The following is a 24,460-nucleotide window of genomic DNA, read 5'->3' as shown; positions in this document are numbered from 1 at the left end:
GCATGGTTGCATGCATACATTCTCCTTCTGGCTTTAAAAATGTTAATCTTGCATTCTCACATCGTAAAATAATGTAAGTCAAAGCCTAGAGCCTGTTGCATCTCTTTTAGTATTTTTTCTGCTGCAATTTTAGGCTGAAATGGTTGTAACTAAATGTTTTTCCTCCCATTCAAGATCCTAATGAACCTCATTTGGAAATTAGAGGATCCTTTTTACATTCTAATTAAGGATAAATTTACTTCTATGCAATAATGTCTCCTAGAATGTGGGACATAAACTCAGCACCAACATTGTCAACAACTTCCTTTCCAATGTTAGTTTTAATATCTTAATGTTGACGATATATCCATGTCTTCTTTATTCTAGGCACTATGAACTTAATACACCAACTGCAAAACATATGCAAAACAAAATCCTACCTGATATCTTCACCTGGAAAGCATATATGGGATCAGGCTTTCTATTTATCAATAGACTTTGCACTAAATACATATCAAAATACTAACTGGTTTTCTCTGCGTAGTGAGTTTTATTTTAAATTTTATTCTGTGTTTATTAAAGAGGAAAAGATCACACTGGAAATCCTGACTTCACCACTATATGATATATCCATGTATCAAAATTAGACTTGTATCCCATAAATTTATAAAAATGTTTAAAAAGAACTGAAAGATCTTTCAAGTATTCTAAAATAAAAAAGAATGACTTCTGTAACAAGGAAAAATCCAATTATAAATAACCCATTGTAAAGGAAATTATAAACATAAAGAGAGATATAAATTTCATTCAAATGACAATCCCTGCCCTTCTAAAGCTTATACTTAAAGAATTGTATGTAATTACACAGCCACACATGACAGGCACAATTACCATTATTTGAGAGTTGAAGGGCAATCACATGGTGAAAGCAGCTAAGAGTTCTAAGAATTATTTTAGTCAATAGTTGCTCTGAGGCTGTTTTTAAGACACTAGAGGAAATTCCATACAATTATTGTTAGGCATACAAAAAATCTTGAAGCAACTGTTCAGATGTCAGTGACATTTTTATCTCTTTATAAGTAAAATATCAAACTCACTGTGAGAGAAGACAAGATACCTCTATTTTTAAAATACAGAGATATAAACCTGGTTCTTTAACGAATGCTCTTATGGTAGACATATCTAGTTTTTGTATATTGGTATCCCTTCCTTTGTGGAATCACTCCAACTCTCAATCTAAGTGGCAGTTGTGGGACCAGCAATTGCAGTGTTACCCCACTGACCATTTCTTCGAATCCCTTCCCCCATCTCCCCTCTCCCTCTACACACACACAATTATGGCCACATGACTTTGGTTTGGCCAAAGGGTACCCCATCCCCCTGGCAAGTGACTGAAGGCCAGTCAGCTTCCTTTCCTGGGACTAATCTACAACCTCTGGAAGAAAAAACCCTCTTTTTTCATGGGTTGCTATTCTAGAATGACATAAACCAAAACTGGCTGGGGGTGATGAGGGGTTACACAGAGGCAATTGTGATAGGAAAGGATGACGCCAATAACTAAAAGGAAGAACATCTTAGAAGATGCAGAGAATACTGATCATGTTGTTGGGTGCCTGCCCCAACTCTCCTAAATATAGCTCTATCTCTGGCAAATATCTCTATCTAAATGCAAATATAAAAGGCAAACACCAACCAGAAAAAACATATTAGCAAAATATATGACTAAGAATTAATAATTGTAATAATCCAAGTGCTCTGATTTTAAATCATTAAGCATAAAATGATTCAGCAGAAAAAAAGGAAAAAGGCAGTATCAACAAAATGAAATTTATATGTGGACTACTTTGCTCTTTATGATTCCAAATTTTCTACAATGAGAATTTATTACTGTAATAATAGATTTAAAAAAAGCTTAAAGGCATTAAAATATAAAATTAAATTTAAGAATGTTCCCTGGGATCAGTATGCAGGATGAATGGCTGGGTATGCAAGGAGTCAGAGATGTCAGACAGAAGGCCATGGGCCAATGGGTGTCCAGGAATAAAGAGGCATCTTTGGAGGGATCTAAACAGCACATCAAAGGAAAGAGAAATGGGTTGCAGGGAGGTGCTGCCTACCATGGGGATGAAGGTGAGTCAATGACTCCACTGCTTCCCTCCTGAGATGATGATGTGACCCTGAAAAAGACAGATAGTACTGAGGAAGAGCTAATTTGGAAGCGGATGAGGGAGTATATTGATTCAGATAAAAATAAAAAGCATATGAAGCTAGAACCATAGAATGGCAGAGGAAGAAGAGATCTTAGATTTGCATAAAACAAGATTCTCATTTTATGATGAGTACACTGAGTCTGGAGCAAGCTAAGTGACTTGCAGGTTATACAACTATGGGCATAATTAGGAGTGAAAATTCAGCCTCCTCCCCACTGTGCTCTTTTCAACCACATCACATCATCTCTCCAATTTGACCCATAGCTTTGTGTTCAAGAAAACTACTCTTGTGTTCCATGCATTCCATCTCTTCTCTCTAATGGAGAGTTAACAAGAATCAGTAATAGCTAATCTCTTACACAATTCATTGTATAATTACAAACACAATTATTACTGCCAGCATTGTTATAAAAATTGGTGACATGGACAGTATGTGTTATGCATTTGTACACAAATAAATACTAGTACAAGAAGATTCATTCCAGTGTCTCAGATAAGAATAATCATTTTTGTGATGTGGCATGGAAAAATTAAGTACTTGAGAAAGTAATTTGTAGTGATCCTTTAATATGTTAGCAAAATTACTTAACTAGTTAGCTACCTCAATAGGAAGCTCTAAGTATCTATCTACATAGCTTGTGATATATATAAACATGTATTAAACATCTTAAACTTCACTGACATAGTGTCTAGGAATATGTGCTATGGGTAACTATTTTAATATGTTGGATAGTAAAACTAAATGTAACGGTTCCAACATTTCTCCTGGGAGTGATTTTGGCAGACATACGTTCTTCGTCAGAGTTTCCAGCAGAAATCTTAGAAATCAAGAGAAAAAATAGATCCTATTATACCAAACAACCTTGCAAAATACAATAGAAAACAAATATTTAAAGCTGTTTTTTGTTTTGTTTTGTTTTGTTTTGGCAGCCTTGAAATAACAAATCTGAAACACTAGAAATGAAGGTGTATTTTGTAATGGAAAAGTCTAATACTGGCATGACACAATAAATGAGAATATTTAAATTAGAAACAAGAGATTAGGTAAAATCCTTTCTGAAATGAGTGTTCCCCCTACTCCCGAGGTTTTCCTTTAGCTGAGTGGGTGAATTTGACAGTCATTGTTTTATACACTTTCACTTACTGTAATGAGCTAAAGTTTTCATTCAAGTGTGGGTGACATGAAAGCTGGTGATGGACGTGTAGAATCACTCTTCTAGTTACCATAGCAACATCCTTGTTATCACCAAGCCAGGAGGTATGCTCAAGGTTTAAGGGACAATTCTTCAAGGAAAAGATTTTTGAAATCCTCAAAACTGCCTTTCAATTGGAATAGTGTCCTGGGGAGCAGAAATATGCAGCTATACATATCCTGAAATTTGATGAATTACTGAGGAAAAACTGTGGGATGAGAGAAGAATGCAGAGGTGATAGTAAGGGAAGCATAAGAAGAAAAATTGTTATTAGCTCCTTGTCTTTTACAATTCTCTGTTGGAGGCCGGACACGGTGGCTCATGCCTGTAATCCCAGCACTTTGGGAGGCCGAGGCAGGTGGATCACGAGATCAGGAGATCGAGACCATCCTGGCTAACACGGTGAACCCCGTCTCTACTGAAAATACAAGAAATTAGCCGGGCGTGGTGGCGGGTGCCTGTAGTCCCAGTTACGCAGGAGGTTGAGGCAGGAGAATGGCATGAACCCAGGAGGTGGAGCTTGCAGTGAGCCCAGATCGCACCACTGCACTCCAACCTAGGTGACAGTGCGAGACTCTGTCTCAAAAGCAAAACAAAACAAAACAAAACAAAAAATTCTCTTTTGGGAAGTACTTCATATGTTATAAAGAAGACTCACTTTCTACAAGGTTGGAGAAAATTACTTGTCTAAGTATGAAAAGTGCTTTGTTTGAAAGACAACTTCTCAAACATAATAAACAAAAGATCCATGCCTTGTGCAATGGAGATGCAAGCTTTTATAATTAAGTGGTAGCCATGAGGAACAATAATAATTTTATATGGTCTACATTAGACCCAGACTTTTCCAACGAAGAGAGATAACATAAACAAATCATTGCAAATAGATTTTTACTACTGGTTGTAGAATGTGACCTTGTTTTACTATGGATAAGAATACATACATGCTTTCCTTTGGAAACTAGAGCTGAAGGCAGTACCATGAGCTGCCTTCCACAACCCAAGGAAAAACAAATCCTCAACTCCTTCCTCATTCACAGTTGATAAGACTCTGCTCTGTTAGATTTCTAGTGGGGAATGTAAGAGAACCCCAATTGAGAGCTCACTAGACTATGCCTACCTTCCCAGTGTCTTTAAGAACACTGCTTTCCATTTGTCTGTCAGTGAACATTTAGGTTGTTTCCATAGCTTGACTATTATGAACAGTGTGCTTCAGGGAATACCAGAATGCTAATATCTCTTTGAAATAATGGACTATTATTCACCTTTAAAAAAGAAGAAAATTCTGTAATATGTGACAACATGGATGAACCTTGAGGACATTACACTAAGTGAAATAAGCCAGTCACAGATGGACACCAACTGTGTGATTCCATTTATATGAGGTATAGGCAAATTCATAAAATCAAAGAATGAAATGATGGTTACCCAGGGCTGGGGTAAGGTGAACTGGGGAGTTGCTCACTAATCAACGGGCATAAATTTTCAGTTATGCAAGGTGAAATAGTAGAACTTATTCTACTTATTCTGCTGTGCAACATGGTACCTATGGTTAACGATACTGTATTGTACACTTCAAAACTTGTTAAGAGGGTAGTTCTCATGTTAAGTGTTCTTATCACAATAAAATAAAATTTAAAAAAATAAGAGTGCTTTTTAAACCAGACCTGTCTCTCCTCATTTAACATGGTTGATTTTAAACAAGGTAATGAACAGGTGAGAAAAACAGAGAAGAAAAAATTTAGGAAAGACCTAAAAGCAAAACTTTTAAAAAGCTGAAGATAATTTTTAAAAAGTATGGTTCGTTATAAAGGTAATTTATACATTTTATATAAAGCAATGTGAAGCTTTTGATTATTCCAATTTGAATAACAGGAATCTCTATACCATTATTTTATGTCAAAGTTTTGGGAATTAAATAGCAAAGGAAGCATGGATATAGATGTAGCTAGAAAAAATACTATCTTGACAGAACATGAGAAGAGCTTCGCAGCTTTCCATAAAACTTACTTTTCACATTCTAGTTTCTTAAAGTCCAAGAACTCAGTTAGTGCAATTTCTACCAATGCAGAAGTCCCAGCGTCAGTTCCTCATGCTGGGAAGCTCTTCTCATGGAGTAAATCAGACTTTCTGGCTGGCTTTAGTTTCCAGAGATGTCTGCCTTGTATTTAACCCAAAACTGCCTCTTAGCCATTTCTGTTCAATAGACAGAGTTCTAATGAGAAGCCTACTTCCATTTAAATGGTAACTTTATAGAATGTATTTGAAAGAAAAATCTATTCTATATCACTAGTAAACTTAAGCCAGATTAAAATATAAACAAATGTAATTTTTTTGTTTTAGTTAAAAGTAATCAAAAAAGGAGATCATAGGGTACTTTCCCTTGCTTTCTGATAAAAGTGCAGCATATCATTTTATCCATCTGGAGATCTTTTAGATTTCTAATAATTTCTAGAGTTAGAGATTCAAAAGCATTCTTCTGTAATCAATGCCTAAGGCCAGGGCTCTAGAATAAAGACTGGAAATTGTTAAGTCCACAAGCTGAATTCTGTCCACCAGTAAGATTTCTTTGATTCATGTAATGTTTTGAATTTAAACCACTTTCTTAAACTTTGGTGATCTCAATTTTTCAAAAATCCAGATTCCTGGTTTCTTGAGAGATTGGAAATATCAGACTCATGCTTCCCTGGCAAAAATAAGAGGATCTCAGGCCAGGCGCAGTGGCTCACCCCTATAATGCCAGCACTTTGGGAGGCCGAGGTGGGTGGATCACAAGAGGTCGAGATCGAGACCATCCTGGCCAACATGGTGAAACCCCATCTCTACTAAAAATACAAAAAATTAGCTGAGCAAGGTGGTGCGTGCCTGTAGTCTCAGCTACTTGGGAGGCTGAGGCAGGAGAATCACTGGAACCCGGGAGGCAGAGGTTGCAGTGAGCCAAGATCGTGCCACTGCACTGCAGCCTGGCAACAGAGACAGACTCTGTCTCAAAAAAAAAAAAAAAAAGAAAAAAAGAGGATCTCTAGTTTGACACAGTCTCCACCACTCCCTATTGCCCATTTTAGTAAGACTATACATCCCTGCCATTTATCATTGCATTTTCATGTTGTTTTTCCCGAAACCTAACCTACTTTAGTTATTTATATTTCTTGCTAGCCTCTGTAAACATCTGAGTTTGAGATTCCTGTGCTAACCCATGGTTTCAACCATTTTTAAAGTATGAAGACACAATATAATCATGCTTTTGATATCTGTTAATTGAAAAACGGGAAAAAATTATGTAACTTCAGCACTATCTTTAAATAAATTTATCTTTTATAAATCACAACTGTATCTACAAATATTTGTATATTTATATGTGAAGAGTAATATCTAGTTCATGGATGATACATAAAGCACACATGAAGCAGTGACCCTTTGCACTAAGTCTTATGTTTTCCCAGGGATCCGTGAGCCAAAGGTTGGGAATCACTGGTCTAGTAAAAGGAATTCTGGACTGGGAATTGGAAGACACAAACCTTAGTCCTATCCCCTCATTGAACAGGCTATGATTGGTGATGCGAGGCAAGTGAAATAACCTTTTGTGACCTCAATTAACTTTGATGTCCTCATGAACAAAGTGAATAGACTAGATAATTGTCGAGAACATTTCCATCAATAAAACACAATAATATTGTGCCTTATGACTCCTTTTACCTACCATAAAAACCCAGATATCTATAAAACTCCCAAAAAGTATACTTTGATGGATTAAAGGAAAGAATAAATGGAAAACCTGAAAACACAATGAAAACTAACTCTACCATTTCCAGATGTAGACACAATACCATATTTTCTGTACCAAACCATGTTTGAAAAACTAGTAGTATATCTGCAAATAAATTCTGCCAAAGAGAAGTTCGTATTACAGATACATTTCACTTGAATTCAGATATTTGGGCTACATTATTAGACATGCAAGTTTATGGAAATGAGCACACAACTACTAAGAGTCAGAGTCAAAACCAGAACCTAGAGCCAATTGACTCCAAATCCTGTGTGTTCTATTACCACTGCCCAGGGTTTCGATGCTGAGAGAGCTTAGACTAATGCTAAGTACATAAATGTGGTCAATAAATATTGATAATCTGAGAATATTTATGATATAAGTCCAGTGATACAGCACACAATAGATCATTATTTCAGTATATACTGTAAAAAATTTTAATATTATAACTGTAATATTAAAACACTGGACATCACTCCAACTCACAGTATCTTGCCTTAGAATTTCCTCTGTCGGAGAAGTCTGTAATTGTAGCAAATACAATTTTCCTACCTAATGTACATTCTCACCTTCTATCTTCTAACAGAATCCTTACTTTGTTTATGACAAATACACACCCAGTTAAAACATGCACTCACCATATTATCTTGCAGTCAGAGGTTGCCATGAAACCCAGATCTAGCCAAGGATGCAAGTCTTCTGAGTGGGGCTTTCAAGAAAGCTATTGCTTTCCTAATAAAAAAGGACAGATTTGGCTAGTATATGCCTTTTACCTTCATCCTTCCTCACTTCTTGCCCAAAGTGTGGATACTTCTCCCAGGAGGAGAAGTGCCCAGCTCATGACCATGATGATAAAAACCACACCTAGGACAGTGAAGAAGGAAGTCAGAAAGAGCATGAATTCTGCCTGGACTTCTTGCTTAGAAAAATAAACCCCAGTCGTTATGCTAATATGGTAAATTTTTCATTGCATACAACTGGGTATCCTAATGCATACAAAGGTATTGTAATTGATAATCAAATCAAATTACCAACAGTAAAATAAGAGTTTGATAAATGTAAATTACAGTTATTAGGGTATTATCATGCCTCTGTCATGAACCACTGCATTTTTAGATACTTTGAGTTATTCATTCTCTAGTTTTACACTAAGCCTAAACAGATCTAGCCCTTGTTGACCTGGACTTTAAAGATACTATAGAAATACACGGAAAATCAATGAATAATAATGTGAGTAAATCAATGAGTAATAACAAAACATGTTTAGCAAAACAAATTTTTCCAAAGTAGTTTTTTGTGTCAAAAAATAATATTAAAGTCTTGTTTTCCTTTGTTTCCTGATTCAGAGCCTTCTGATCAATATACCCTAAAGCACTGGTTTGCTCCTAATAGGTCAGAGGTGTGCCAAGCTGCTGCTTCACCTCAGTCCACAGGTCAACTGGGTAGGACCTAGACTGGCCAGAGCCCCCAGGGCTGGTTGCCTTTGATCACAAGAGTCTCGTCCACTTACCTCAATATATTATGCAAACATTCTCATTGTCTATGTGCACATGATGAGAAAAGGCTAGGGAAGCACTACCCTATATGACAGCTAGATGCTATCAAAATCATAATGGTGGTGGGAGAAAAATAGCCTATTTATAATACTAGATGGACCAAACATTAGTTAACACACATAACATCATTTTATTCTCAGCAAAATCAAGAATGGTCAATAGAGCAGTTATGTTTATATCAAGGTTCAAGGATGGATGATTTGCCCACTAACACTCACTGCTGAAAAACAGCAGAGCCCAGACTTTCAAATCAAGAATTCTACATCAAAACACTATACTTTTTTTGATATACCTCTCATATGATGACATTCCAAGTTTACACAGATCTTTAAAAATAGTGTTTTGATTTCGTTCTGTGAAGAAAATTCAAACAGTTTTCTTTGTTTTCTCTTACGACTGCCATGCAAACACTAATGTATATGGAAACTGATACTCTCCTTGAACTTAGCAGGACTGAGAAAGCATAACACTAATCAACATACTTGGCTGTACCAATTTTCTTTTTACAGTTTCCTACCCTCGAAAAGCAGAGAGCCAACCCTTGTTATTTTGTGTGAGTAGAAAAGTGAATTTTTGCCCATCACTCTAGAAATCTCCCCAAAAGCATCTATTAAAAAGTGAACAGAATAAAAGTAAAATAGTATGCTACCATTGAGCATGCTTAAATTTTTGTTTTGTTTTGCTTCGTTTTGTCAGATATTTTTATTGCCTTTCCATACAAGGGAAGAATATAGAGAAATGAAAGAAACTGTCGAAAGTAAACTACATATTTAACAGATAAAAGAAAACATAAATTTTAATCCACAGGGCAATCACTGTCAAGAGATATTATCGAAATAAACAAAATTTAAGTTTCTTAGCCTTGTTTTAGAAAGCTGGGCAACCAACAGATTTCAAAGGCTAGAAGTAATACTTTAATTTCTTTATAACAACACAGAAACAAAGAGGATACATTCATAAAAATAGGGAGGTATGGCAAGATCTGTAAGTAGCTAATATAGACAGATTAAAAGGCATAGGCAATATCTAACGTATTAACCAGAATATTAATTCTCTGTTCAAAAAACAAGAACATAATGGGATGGTTGAGCATGCATGGTATAAAATGATATATGTAAGCAAACATGAGTTACAGAATATAATACATGAAACGGTAACCAGAGGTGAGCAGGTTTAGAATATCACGTTTAAAGACGTGGGCTACAGATCCAGAATACCTGGGCTCAATTCCAGGCTCTACTGTTTATCAGTTGGGTGACGTTAGCACCTTAAATTTTTAGTATACAAAAATGGTTACTTTCTTGATCCTATGAACAGTTAAGATGATAATGCAGGGTAGATAATCATACACCCAAAAGATGCAATCCTGAACTCCCTAATACTTAATGTTGAAATCCTAAAAGATCAGAACCTCTAAAGCTAAAATCCTAAACACTGCAATCCTAAAAGTATAATTCTGGGAAAAAAAGTTTTTAATCTTTAAAGATATTTACATTTTTAAAAGGTGATTTATTTGATAAACAACATGACAGAACACTCCAAAAGCCACTTTACACAATAAAACAGCCAATAATAATATCTATTTTTGCAAGCATAAAGACTCAGGTATAATAATAACAGTCAGAGGGGTATAACAGTTAAGATGAGAGGAACTATATTTATAGAGAAATAGGGTCAAAAAGGGAAATGTATAAACATATATCTCTCTAATTGCTAATTGCACACACCCAGCTTTATATAACTGCAATCATCTGAATTACCATGATGAACCTATGTCTTTTGACAAGATTGATTAAAAACCATGATGGCTCAGACAGGAAAAAAAAAAAAAACAATGAGTCACCACCCACAAGAGCCAAGATTTCGAGAAAATTTGTCTTTCACAAGTGCAGATGTATGAAAAGGACACCTCTTCATTTATTGAGGAAGTTTCGATGTTTTTATATACATGCACAATGCTTACACACAAAGTCAATGTTGTGATAATGTAGTTCTGTGGAGTTAAATGTGAAAAAAACCAAACAAACATTAAATGAGTTAGAACTCTTTGAAAGTCTCTACACATTTTATATTTCCAATTTATACTAGATGTTGGTAACACGGCTCAGGCTGAAGAAGCCTCAGGATTCTGGGGATCAATGATGTAAGTTCTGGAGTCTGAAGTCCAGCAAGCGTGGAGTTCTGATGTCTAAGGCAGCAAAAGAAAAGTATGTCCTAGCTCTCAGAGAGAGACCATTTTGCTTTCTGTATTATTATAGTTCTATCCCGGCCCCAGTTGTTTGGATGGTGCCCACCAACACTGAGGGGCAGCTCTTCACCTAATCCACTCAGGCTCACACACTAATTTCCTCTGCAAACACCTTCACAGACACACCCAAAATAATGTCTTACCAGATGTCTAGGTATTCTTTAATACAGTCAAGTTGACAAGTAAAATTAAGTCCACAAATCCAACCCATGTCAACTTGGCAACCATGCACATCTTCTTAAACCATACTTAATTTCCAAATAAAGACAATAACAAGATAATAGTTCCACCATACATGATTCAACTATCCTGTGTTTGTGATTTTCAGGATTTTAGGTGTTAGGAACTTAGGCTTTAGGGATTTTGATCTTTCAGGTAGCAACACTTGGAATTGGTGTTCAGAAATGCGTCTTTTAGGATTATCCAAATCTGTAAAACTAAAGCACTGTATGTAGAACTGTCATTCGATTGTTAATCGATTCCTTATTTTCAATAATTCTTTTTAACCAAATTTTCATCAACCACAAAATGTGCATGAGGCAAAAAATAAATTTAGACACTCAGTAACAAGAAAATCAAAACTATACATCAGAATAACATGAGTGCAAACCTTATGCCAACTTGCCAACAGCAAACTGTAGGCAAGTTCACTGTAAAAGCCAGGTTAACCTAGTTCCACCATACACAAAGCACATTTGGAAGGCAATTCAGTTCTTTCAATGTGTACTGGGATATCCTTTCCTAATCTACAAGACCGAGTCAGAGTCACCACTGCCCCAACACTATGCTATTACTTTTTATCCTGAGATGTAAATCAATAATCATTTCAGCAGCTAACTGAAAACATAAACCCTTCTTTTTAGTACATTTTTGATTTCTTGACATACTTAGTAAGAGATATATCTATACTGGCCAAGAAATAAAGTCCTACTTGTCTTCACAAAGGCTGAAAAAATGTGTGTGTGTGTTCCAGTGGTAAGTTTGAATATGTCAAATTTAAGTAACATCTTCTTTATCCTGTTTAAAGTGTATATCCAAAGTTAATCTAAGCAGCAATTTATACTTAGTATTATGTCTCTAAAATTTAAAAATATGCTAAAATTTCCATAAACTCTTATTTTTTAATCTTTAATCTCTGAGTTTACAAATTTTCCTAATATTAGTATGAATGCACAGAAGTATTTTAAAAGCAAGAACATGCATATTCTAAGCAACCATAAATAGAGAAACTAATTAAAAAATGAAGTGCTGGGCCAATGAACACCTTGAGTGAATATCAAATGAATACTCTTACAGCATGATTTTGGTTCCAAAAGTACCATAGCAACATACAAATGTTAGAAAAAGCTATCCAAATAACCTCGGTTAAAACATGTCATCTCGTTAACCTGTTTCTGAAATTATGCTTCTTAGGAATAATTTTAATTAAATTCTCCTAGCATTCAAATTTACTTTGAATCCCAGCATGCTTCCAAGCACTGTATAAATCATATTAAAACTTTCTAAGTTGAAATTTATTTATGGCCAAACAAACACATGCAATCACATACAGTGTTATACTTAATGAAACGGCATTAAGTTTTACTTAAATGGATTTTAAGTTGGCAAACAGGTTTTATACTAAGCAAGAAAACATTTCGTTTCTGTGGAAACTTCATTCAATTTCCGTCTTGACAAGGTTTCATTTTCTATAACCAACCAAAAGAAAGGTCAGCAGTGGGCACAAAGCAAAGTTCACATGCATGGGAGACTAATGCTTACAGCGGCACATCCTGCTCCCGAGAAGTCTGGACACTCCACCCGGAGAGGCCCAACAGAGGACAAGAGGAAAAGATGGAGGATATATAAGCTGCCACCGCTGCAACTTCCTGAATGAAGAAGTCTTCAAACACCTAAACACACCCACACATGCGCACACACACACCAGCAAATGAATGGAAATTTGGTACATTTTTAAAGTACTCACATTTCGTACGGAACTTTTAATAACTTCTTACTTTCAGATAGACACAGGCTCAATCCATACTCATGGAAATTAGCTTTACACAAAATATAAATAATAATATTGAATTTGATACAAAATAACACGAATGCCTTCATGAGTTATATTGCAGTTATTATTAGAAGTGAAGGTAGTTAGATTTTATGATGTTTAATCATATTTCCCTAAAATTAGCAGAACCTACTTTACTGGGACATTTAGGTATTATTCTGGATAATACTAATTAATTCAAATTCAAAATAAAATAAGAAAAGTTAAAATATAAGGCTGGGCATGGTGGTTCAGAGTCATAATCTCAGCACTTTGAGAGGCCAAGGAGAGAGGATTGCTTGAGCCCAGGAGTTTGAGACCAGTCTGGGCAACATAGTGAGACTCCATCTCTATTTAATTTTTTAAAAAACCACACACACACACACACACACACACACGTAATATATGTGTGTATATATATGTGTGTGTATATAAGTATTTATGCTATATATACACACACCTGTTTATACATGGACTTATATATTATATATATACACACATATATATACTGGACTTATATGTATATATACACACAGGTATATATAAATTGGAAATTGGAATATGTATATTTTTTATATATATATATAAAACACTACTGAAAATGGCCATTTCCAATCCTATAATACTGTGTAACATCTCAAATAAACAGTTTTTCAAGTTTGAAATGACAATCTCACAGAGAATATATCAATAAAAACTCTTTGAATAGGATGTACTACATTTTATTTTCCCTTACAGATTATACGCTCTGTATTTTGCTATTTTAACAAGGTCTTGGCTCTAAGGAATATTAATTCTGACAAGCAATTAGAAGGGAGGCCATGTCACTACCATGCCATTGCGTAAAAATACTGCAGTGGAAACCTCTAACCCTATAGGCCAGGGGTCCCCAACCCCGGGCTGCAGACAGGTACCCGTCCGTGGCCTGTTAGGAATCGGGCACAGCAGGAGGTGTGCAGTGGGCAAGCAAGTATTACTGTCTGAGCTCTGCCTTCTGTCAGATCAGTAGCAGCATCCGATTCTCATAGGAGTATGAACCCTACTGTGAACTGCACATGTGAGGATCCAGGTTGCATGCTCCTTATGAGACTCCAACTAATGCCCGATGATGTGAGGTGGAACAGTTTCATCGTGAAACCATGCACCTCCATCCCTGTCCCCTGATGGCTGCCCTTGGTGCCAAAAATGTTGGGGACCGTTGCTATAGGCTGGCTAGCATTCATCAGGCCTCATGAAATTCCAAACAACTCCAGTGAAGATGGTTACCTCCTCTTCCCAAAACAGTATTTATTTTGAAACCTGTTTTGTGTATTAGTGATGTTTATGTCCCATATCTTTGTTAGACACTCACCTGTAATTTTTTGCAGCAAAGGTGACAATTCAGATTCCTCACAGAAGACCTGAGCCAATGCTTTCTTGACTTTTTCTTCTGCTTCACCCAGGTCTTTGTCTACTGTGAGCTCTCCAGTGACAGAATAAATATATATGAGAAGGATCAGCAGTTCCTCAGGGCTGTAGTCCTCATTGGTTCTCTGGGTTACAGGCTTAATCATGGGCAACAGCTGATTTAACACAACGGACATTGTTGACTCCCCAATACTCTAAAATAAAAAATGACATGAAAATATGTCAATCTTCTACAAAGATATAATTTATGGACTACATTAGTCTAATGATAGCTTTCAAACAAGTCTGTATGTGATATTTACTGGCTGCATTGCTTTTTATTTGCGTGTTTCTTGTCCTGAAGAGAATACTACAAGTAGTTTGGCATTAGAGTTTTTGTTTTGAAAGTCCTAATTTATAAAATGCCTTGTCATGTTGTAGGTTCCATTAAATCATCTTAATATTGCTTAAACAAATAGAAGTCCATTAATTTTAAAGAAAAAAAATGTAAGTACTTCAGATACTTGAAATTTTTTTAAAGAGATGTGGTATATTTGTAAGATAATATTACTTAACAAAAAAACAAACATGACAACATCTATATATCCAAATGAATGCTGACACTGCTTCAAAGGAATCACCTTGGATTTTCCAGCATATTCTTTATAATAGTCTCTATATCAGCAAATATTAGCCAGAATACTTTTTAAAACAACAAAAAGTCACTTTCTGCTAAATCCGATGAATAAAATATGGAATCAAACAGGGTAATGTCACTTAGGATTCAAAATTTCTCTGAGTGAGTCAGTAGATAACTCACATTAAATTTTAAAAAATGCCTTTAGCTCTTCCACAACTTCTTGAGCGATATTTAGCAGAGGATTTCAAAATTCTTTGAATGTGATAATAGCACTGTATTACTGGAGAAACTGTATTATATACAGAAACTGTACATATTTCTATCATAAATTCTGAGATTTTTGGTGAATACAGAAATCTTCATCTTAAATAATATGATTTAATTCTTCTTAAAATATAAAATAATCCTATAAGATAAAACTCTACACTTTGTATTTACATTCAAATCAGGGGCCAAATTAACACAACCTGCAACTTTCATTAACCATTCAATGAGCACCTACTATGTTGTAGGCACTAGTCTAGGAATACAGCAGTGCACAGAACAAATTCCCTGCTTTCAACATTGTAGTTAGAGAAAACAATTAAAAAGCAAAAGAAGTAAAACATAAACGGCAGCCCACCCTTACCTATGGTTTTGCTTTCCATGGTTTCACTTACCTGTGGTCCAAAAATATTACATACAATAAGATGTTTTGAGAGAGAGAGAGAGAGAGAGAGAGAGACCCCATTCCTATAACTTTCAGTGTTGTATATCATTAGAACTGTTCTAATTTTTATTAGTTATTGTTAATCTCTTACTGTGCCTAATTTACAAATTAAACTTTATCATAGGTATGTATAGAAAAAAACACAGTATATACAGGATTCAGGACTATGCATAGTTTCAGGAATCTACTGACAGTCTTGGGTCTTGGAACATATCCCATGCAGATAAGCAAGCAAGGACTACTGTAGTATATTAGAGTGGTAAGTGCTATAAAGAAAAATAAAGCAGGAAAGGAAACACATCTTAGGATGTGCATCTGTGTTTATGAATATGCACACACAGTTTGGGGCTGCAGTGAGCTATGATTGTGTCAGTGCACTCTAGCCTGCGCAACAGAGCAAGACCATGTCTCTAAAAAAAGTTCTTTTTAATGCTCAAAGAAGAAAAGCTTTATTGTGGATACAGTTTACGTAGGAAAAGTCGTGTTAAAAGGAAATATTAGAATAAAGAAATACCAGTAGAAACTCTTTCTCTTTTTGAAGAGAAAGTTAACAGCAAACAGCTCAATGTTGTTCTGTGCTGAAATGATTACCCAAAATGAGCTTTTCTAGTCAAGCCATTTCCACACCTGGAAAAATTTGGATAGATCATCTCAAGGTTAAGGTTCATGATTATATTTCATACACAAAAAACAGCTGTTACCATTTATTTCCACTAAAAATCTTGGATGTTCACAATGTACCATAGAAAAATAAAATGTTCAGTCCTTGGAATGGATGAGGTAAAAATGGAAAAGAACAGAATAGAGATTTTATTGTCACATGGTGACAAGACACAATTTACCAAGTGTGAACACACACATGCTTCCAAAGGACTAGGGGGCCGAAAGTTTTGAAGACATCCTACGGCTGCCCTACAGCTTCAGGACTCTGTAGAGCAGGGGTGTCCAACCTTTTGGCTTCCCTAGGCCACCCTGGAAGAAGAAGAACTGTCTTGAGCCACACATAAAATACACTACCACTAACGATAGCTGATGAGTTTTTTAAAAATTGCAAAACAATCTCATAATGTTTTAAGAAAGTTTATCAATTCCTTTTGGGCTGCTAAATTCAAAGCCATCCTGGGCCACATGCAGCCCATGGATCATGGGTTGGGCAAACTCGCTCTAGAGGAACCTTCAAGTGTTTCTTTGCTTTATAAGCTGCCCAAAGTAATTTAAAAGAGTCCTGTGGTTGGCCTGTTAAAAGAAGGTCATGAAGGTTGCAGCTTTCATTTTTGCTGTTTACTCTATCACTAACTCCTTGGATGACAATAAACAGATTCTTTCATTGCTTTATGTCCCATTTCTAGAAACCAGGTGTATACATAAAGCATCTATTCTACAGGAGCCCTCTGGGTCTCCCCCCAGAGCAACATGATTTTTTAAAATATAGTTACAAAAAGTTTATATAGTTATAAAACAGAATAGAATAATCATCATGATCAGTTGTAAAGATTCATTCACTAACACCTGGCCTTCAGAGCTTAATTTTCAAGTCATTGGTCTATGATATGTGCAAGAGAATAAAATCTCTCATTAGTTATACCCTATCAGTATTCTGTTGTACATACCAATTTCTAAAATTACATTCTAAATCTGTTTCATGCATCCCAAGAAGCCTATAACTGATCTGAATACAAAGTCAGGAATATTGACCAATCTTAAAGAGCCATCAGAGATGGTGGAATAAAGAGATTCTAGTTCAAAGAAGCTAGATTCCAACACTGATTGTTCCTCTAATTCCTTAACTTCTCAGGATCTCTTTTTTCTAAACTGACATGATCTGACCAGAGGATGGCTGGGCAATAAGTCATGTTATGCCCAGGTCTCCATTTTCACTTTCTTCCCCTTTTCCTTTTTTAAAAACTCTACCATTGTTGTGAAGGCAGGAATTCATACTCTTACTGCTGGCTACTTAGCAAAACGTAAATGCTCAAAAAAGACCAGGTGTGGTGGCGCATGCCTATAATTCCAGTACTTTGGGACGCCAATAGGGGAGGACCACTTGAGGCCAGGAGTTTGAGAACAGCCTGGGCAACACAGTGAGACTCCAGTCTCTACATAAAATAAAAAACTAGCTGAGCATGGTGGCATGTGCCTGCAGTCCCAGCTACTCAAGAGGCTGAGGCAGAAGGATCGCTTGAACCCAGAAGTTTGGGGCTGCAGTGAGTTATGATTGTGCCAGTGCACTCTGGCCTGTGCAACAGAGCAAGACTGAATGCAATTGTAGTATCTTGGATGGGCTCTTGGAATAGAAAAAGGACTTTAGGGGAAAATTAATGAAATCTGAATGAAGTCTGGAGTTTATAGTTAATGTACCCATGCTAGTTTCTTATATTTGATAAATGCACCACAGTAATATAAGATTCTAACAATAAGGTGAAGAATATATGGAAACTCTCTGTACTATCTTGGGAACTTTTCTGTAAATCTAAGCTATTCTAAAATAAAATGCTTAGGGAAGGTAAAGGAGGGAGAAGGAAGGGGAAAAGAAGAAAGGAAGGGGAAGGGAGGGCAGGGATGAGAAATAAAGACTTCATGGTCAGGAAGAACTCCTCACAACCTGAGCCATCAGCCAAGATAAGGGACTGACCCAAGAAGCCATAAAGTCTCCATCAATGGCAAAGACAGGCAGGGTGGTCATCTGCCGAAGATGAAGCAATGAGAACCCTCTGCCGCTCTGGCTTGGAAGGTAAGCTAGACTAGACCCTCTTAGTGCTAGTCATAAAAGCATGGTTCTAAACTGAATGTTTATACATTTTCTGCTCTTCTCTATTCTTAGAATGGAACTTTGATAATAAGGAAGAAAAAAAATCAGTGACTCCATAGATTGAAAATGTTTTAAAGGCAGAAGACAGAATCTCAAGAGGATTAGTAATAAGGATGTGGGAATAAGATAATACGCTTGGGTTTCAATCCAGGTTGTACCACTTACTAGCTGTATGACCTTGGGCAAATTATTTACCTTCTCCAAGTCTCAATTTCCTCATTTGTAAAATGGAAACAACACCATAAATGCCTGAATATTAGGCAATCCTATATCACAGCCATCCGTGTGCATAACATTGGGACAATTGGTTAAACTACTTTGAGGTTTCAAATGACATAATCCCCACAATAGGGTAGTCCTCGTAAAGACTCAAATATAAAGTGATGCCCTATTTTCTGAGGGCTAATTTGGGGAAAGTACTTTACCTGATTTAGGAATATATAATCATAGCTTTTGCCTCATTAGGTTGTTCTGAAGATGTAACATTAGAAATGAATTACACAACACAGTGCCTGGCACACAGCCTCCAGTAAATACAAATTATTACTACCACGACTCCCACCTACTACCCCACAGGCTCCTTTCTTAGAACTGATTAAGATGGTTGGAAACAGAATTAGACCTTCTAAGAAGAGGAAATTGGTAGTCTCAAAGGAGGGAGGGGAAGCCTGCAAATACTGGGTTTGAAATCACATCTTGGAACTTAACTGCAACAGTCAGTGAAAGGTCAAAGGCAATATAAACATTATTAAACACTCCCATTTAAAAAGGACACGCACAGCAAACCAAATCCAAGACTGAAAGAAAAAAGGCTTCCTTACAAAGTACTGAGATTAAGTTTCTCATTTGTTTTGATATAAATGGGCTTACTAGTAGGAGGTAGAAGACTGAAGCTGTGTCTACAGTGACAAAACCTTTTGTTTATCTGAAGTCTGGGGCTCCTGTTATTCTTGAATGAGTCCTCAGTCACTATGTGCAAAAGGCCCTCTGTAAAGTATGTGTTTTCTTTAAAAAAGCTGATCTTTTTGGTTCAATTAAAATGCCACTGCAAAGTCAGAGTTTGTCTCTGTACTGGCTACCTTGGCAGGCATGAGGAACAAACAGGCTTTATTCCACGTGGCTGCAGAGCAGGCCAGGCTGGCTGTACACCTGCTCTTCTGTGGTGCACAGCCTGAAGACACTCAGTAAAACTCCAAATCATGCTAAGCTTCTGCTGGAGAACCCATCTCTGCAACTCATTGTGTTAGTTCATTTGTGTTGCTATGAAGGAATACCTGAGGCTTGGTACTTTATGAGGAAAAGAGATTTATTTGACTCACAGTTCTGCAGGTTGTACAAGCATGGTGTTAGTATCTGCTTGGCTTCTGGTAAGGCCCCAGGAATCTTCAATCACAAAGGAAGGTAAAGGGGGTACTCAGCACATCACATGATGAGAGAGAGCAAGAGAGAAGTGGGAAGGTACCACACTCTTTTAAACAACCAGATCTTTTATGAACTCAAAGCAAGAACTCACACGTTACCATGAAGAGGGCACCAAGCTATTCATAATGGATCTACCCCCATAACCCAAACATCTCCCACCAGGCCCCACCTCCAACACTGGGGATCACATTTGGTTTTTTTGTTATTATTATTTTTGACAAACCAGACTTTATTAAAATTTCTGTTCATCAGATGTAACTAATAAGGCAGTAAAAGGTAAATCCAGTCTCCAACATACACAAGAAACTTCAAAAAATCAGTACAAAGTATACCAAAGCTTCAGACTTCATGAGAGAGAATATCCAAATACCATTAGGCACATATACATGTACTCAGCATCATTAATCAACAGGAAAATGCGAGCTAAATTCACAGTAAATCCGTATTATACTAAATGGAATGGCTAAGTGAAAAAAAGAATTAAAAAAGAACCTTCCAATATCAAATGTAGGCAAGGATGTGGAGTCACTAAACCTCTCATACATTGCTACAAGGAGTGAATATTGACATAAACACTATTAAACCTGTTCTGTGACATCATTAAAGCTGAACACAAGAATTTCTGATGAAGCCGAAACTTCATTCTTAGGTACAAGGGTTTCAACATGAGGTTTGAAGAGGGCAAATATCCAAATATCATTCCATCCATGGCCTCCTCAAATCTCATGTCCTTCTCACAATAAAAAATCAGTCATCCCCTCCCAATAGTCCCCCAAGGTATTGACTCATTCCAGAATCAACTCAAAAGTCCAAAGTCTCATCATAGACTCAGAGTAAGTTCCTTTCACTTACAAGCCTGAAAAATCAAAAAAAAGCTATTTACTTCCAAGATACAATGATGGTATAGAAATTAGGTAGACGTTCCCATTCCAAAAGGGAGGAATCAGCCAAAAGAAAGGGGCAACAGACCCTACACAACTCTAAAACCCAGCAGGGCAGACATTAAACGTTAATGCCCCCCCCAAAAAATCTTTGACTCTATGTCTCACATCCTGGGCACACTGGTGTGAGAAGTAGGCTCCCAAGGCTTTGGACAGCCCTGCCCTTGTGGCTTTGAAGGGTGCAACCACCAAGGTTGCTCTCATGGGTCAGAGCTAAGTGTCTGCAGCTTTTCCAAGCTCAGGATGCAAGTTGCCAGTGGCTCTACCATTCTGGGGTCTGGAGGATGGTGGCCTCCTTCCCACAAAGCTCATCTCGAAAGTGTCTCAGTGTGGAATCTGTGTGGGGGCACCACACTCACATATCCCCTCCACACTGCCTTAGTAGAGTCTCTCTTCAGGGGCTCCACCTCTTCAACAGGTTTCTACCTGGACATCCAGGCTTTCCAGTACATCTTCTGAAATCTAAGGGGAAGCTGCCCAGCCTGCTTCACTCATGCACTCTGAGTGCCTACCGTCTTAAAACCATGTAAAACCTGGCAAAGCTTATGGATTGTGCCCTCCAGAGCAGCAACTAAAATAGTACCTGGTGCCCTTTGAGTCACAGCTGGAGCTGGAGTGGCCAGGATCCTGGGAGCAGTGTCCTGAGGCTGCATAGGGCAGTAGGGCCTCAGATCTGGCCCCTGAAACTATTGTTTCCTCCTACACCTCTGGGCCTGTAATGGGAGGGGCTGCAAAGGAGATTTCAGAAATGCTTTCAAGGCCATTTTCTCATTGTTTTGGATATTAGCACTTGGATTCCTTTTAGTCATGTAAAATCTCTCTAGTAAGTTGTTGCTCCACAGTCTGCTTGTATTCCTCTCCTGAAAATGCTCTTTCCATCTCTACTACATGGCCAGATTGTGACTTTTCCAAATTTTTATGCTTTGCTTCCCTTTTAAATATAAATTCCAATTTTAAGGAATTTTTTTGCTCCTATATCTGGTCATAGGTTGTTAGAAGCAGCCATATCACATCATGAATGTTTTGCTGCTTAGAAATTTCTTCTGCCAGAAACTCTAAGTCATCTTGCATAACATGAGTGACCATCACTCCAATTCTCCATAACTTTCTCATTTCCAATTAAGACCTCATCAGCCTGGGCCATCACTGTCCATATTTCTATCAGCATTTTGGTCACAACTATTGAACCACTCTCTAATAAGCTCCAAACTTTCCCTCATCTTCCTCTTTTCTTCTGAGCTCCCCAAACTCTTCCAGCCTCTGCCCATTCCCAAGTTCCAAATCCACTTCCACATTCTCAAGTATTTTTATAGCAATACCCTATTCCTGGTGCCAATTTTCTGTGTTAGGTTGTTTGCATTGGTATAAAGGAATACCTGAGACTGGGTAATTTATAAAGAAAAGAGGTTAATTTTGCTCACAGTTCTGCAGGCTGTACAAGTATGGCACAAGCATCTGCTCAGCTTCTGGTAAGGTCTCAGGAAGCTTTACAATCATGGTAGAAGGCAAAGCGTGAGCTGGCATATCACATGGTGAAAGAGAATAGAGGTCAGGGGAGCAGGTAGCATACTCTTTTAAACAACCAGATCTCACATAAACTCTGAGCAAGAACTCACTCACTACTGTGAGGAGGGCCCCTAGCAATCAAGAGAGATCTGCCCTCATGATCCAAATATCTCCCACCAGACCCCACCTCCAACACTGAGAATCACATTTCAACATGAGATTTGGAGGGGACAAATATCCAAACTATATCATCCTACCAACTTCAGCCAAGTCATGGTGTGTGCAGGCGCATAGGATGTTGCCAGTGGGAGCCTGACAGAGTGCCCAAAGGAGCCCACATCCTAGTCCCTGGAATCTGTGACTGTGGTACTTTACACAGCAAAAGGGACTTTGCAGATGTGATGAAGGTTGCAGATCTTCAGATGGGAAGATTACCTACATTATCTGGGTGGGGCCAATCTAATTATATGAGTGCTTAAAAGTTGAGGATTTTTCCTGGCTGTGCTGAAAGAGAGATGTAATGATGAAGAATCAGAGAGATTCAACATTGCTGGCTTTGAAGATGGAAGAAGGAGGTCATGAGGCATGGAATGCCGGGGGCCTGTGGAAGCTGGAAAGAGCAAGGAAACAAATTATCTCCTAGAGCCTCCAGAAAGAGAGGCAACCCTGATGATATCTTGATGTTAATCCAGTAAGACCTGCTGAACAGTAAGAGAACAAATCCGTGTTGTGTTAAGCCACTAAATTTGTGGTAATTTGCTACAGCAGCAATAGAAAATTAATACAAGTGGTTGATGTAAGGTAGGACCTGAGAAGTTCTGCATCAGGGCACACAACTCAGGCAGAGAATCTGGTACATGGCGGTAGGATGCTGTGGTTTGAATGTTTGCCCCCTCCAAAACTCAAGCTGTAATTTAATTGCTATTGTTACAGTATTAAGAAGTAGGATCTTTAAGAGATAATTAGGCCATAAGGGCTCTACCCTCATGGGTGGGATTGGTGCAGTTACAAAGCAGCAATTTCAGCTGTCTCTTGCTCTCTCGACCTTTCCACCTTTCTGTAAGAGATAATGCAACAAAAAGGCCTCACCAAACACCAGCACCTTGATATTGGACTTCCCAGCCTCCAGAACAATGAGCCAATAAATTTCTAGTTGTTATAAAGTACCCAGTCTCAGGTATTGTTGTAGCAGCACAAAACAGGCTAAGACACAGGGCTCAGTACACACTTGCTGAATGATTAAATGAACAAGCAATAACATGCATGAATAGGCAATACAGCTGTATCCATTCCATCTGTACCACTAGGGATCCAGTGCATGTCTTCAGGGATGTGATAGAGAGGAAAGGCACAGAGACACACTGAATTTAAAGCTTATTACTTAATAATTTTACCTAGAACTAGTCAGTTAAAAACTATGTAAGCTCATAATCCGATATTTATCAGATCCAGAATAATTATATAAGAGGACAGTAGTTTTCTAAGTTTGGTCCACAGGCTCCTGAGATCCCAGAGATTCTGTCAAGAGGTCCATGAGGTCAAAATTATTTTTGTAATAATAGTAATGCATTCTTTACCTTTTTCACTGTATTGACATTTGCACTAATAGTGCAAAAGTATGGTGGGTAAATTTGCTGGTAACAACACAGATAAAGGCAGTGGCTCCAAACTAATACTCGTTGAATTCTTTACCACTAGGCTATATACTCACAGCTGAATTTTATAAAAGCCAGTTTCACTTAAGAGCTCTTGACATGGCCAGGTACAGTGGCTCATGCCTGTAATCCTTGCACTTTGGGAGGCTGAGGTGGGGGGATCACGAGGTCAGGAGTTCCAGACTAGCCTGGCCAAGAGACCAGCCTAGGCAATATGGTGAAACCCCGTCTCTACTAAAAATACAGAAATTAGCCAGATACGGTGGCATCTGTAATCCCAACTACTCACGAGGCTGAGGCAGGAGAATTGATAGAACCCGGGAGGCAGAGGTTGTAGTGAGCCGAAGATCACGCCATTGCAGTCCAGCCTGGGTGACAGAGTGAGACTCCAACTCAAAAAAAAAAAAAAAA

The 24,460-nt window shown here is 37.5% G+C and overlaps 1 protein-coding gene across 2 annotated transcripts in view; it reads right to left on the bottom strand.

Annotated features, from left to right (window-relative positions):
- Window positions 1–24,460, bottom strand: part of SCFD2 (sec1 family domain containing 2) — a 510,554-nt gene that overhangs the window by 263,136 nt on the left and 222,958 nt on the right. For both annotated transcript variants that reach the window (XM_011966517.1, XM_011966518.1), the window contains exon 5: window positions 14,333–14,582. In XM_011966517.1, the coding sequence (XP_011821907.1) occupies window positions 14,333–14,582 (250 nt within the window). The remainder of the gene's footprint in view (window positions 1–14,332; window positions 14,583–24,460) is intronic.

This window comes from Mandrillus leucophaeus, unplaced genomic scaffold, assembly GCF_000951045.1.
Source record: "Mandrillus leucophaeus isolate KB7577 unplaced genomic scaffold, Mleu.le_1.0 Scaffold762, whole genome shotgun sequence".
Classification (NCBI taxonomy): Eukaryota; Metazoa; Chordata; class Mammalia; order Primates; family Cercopithecidae; genus Mandrillus; species Mandrillus leucophaeus.
Note: the sequence above shows the minus strand (reverse complement) of the source record. Positions and strands in the feature narration are given on the sequence as shown.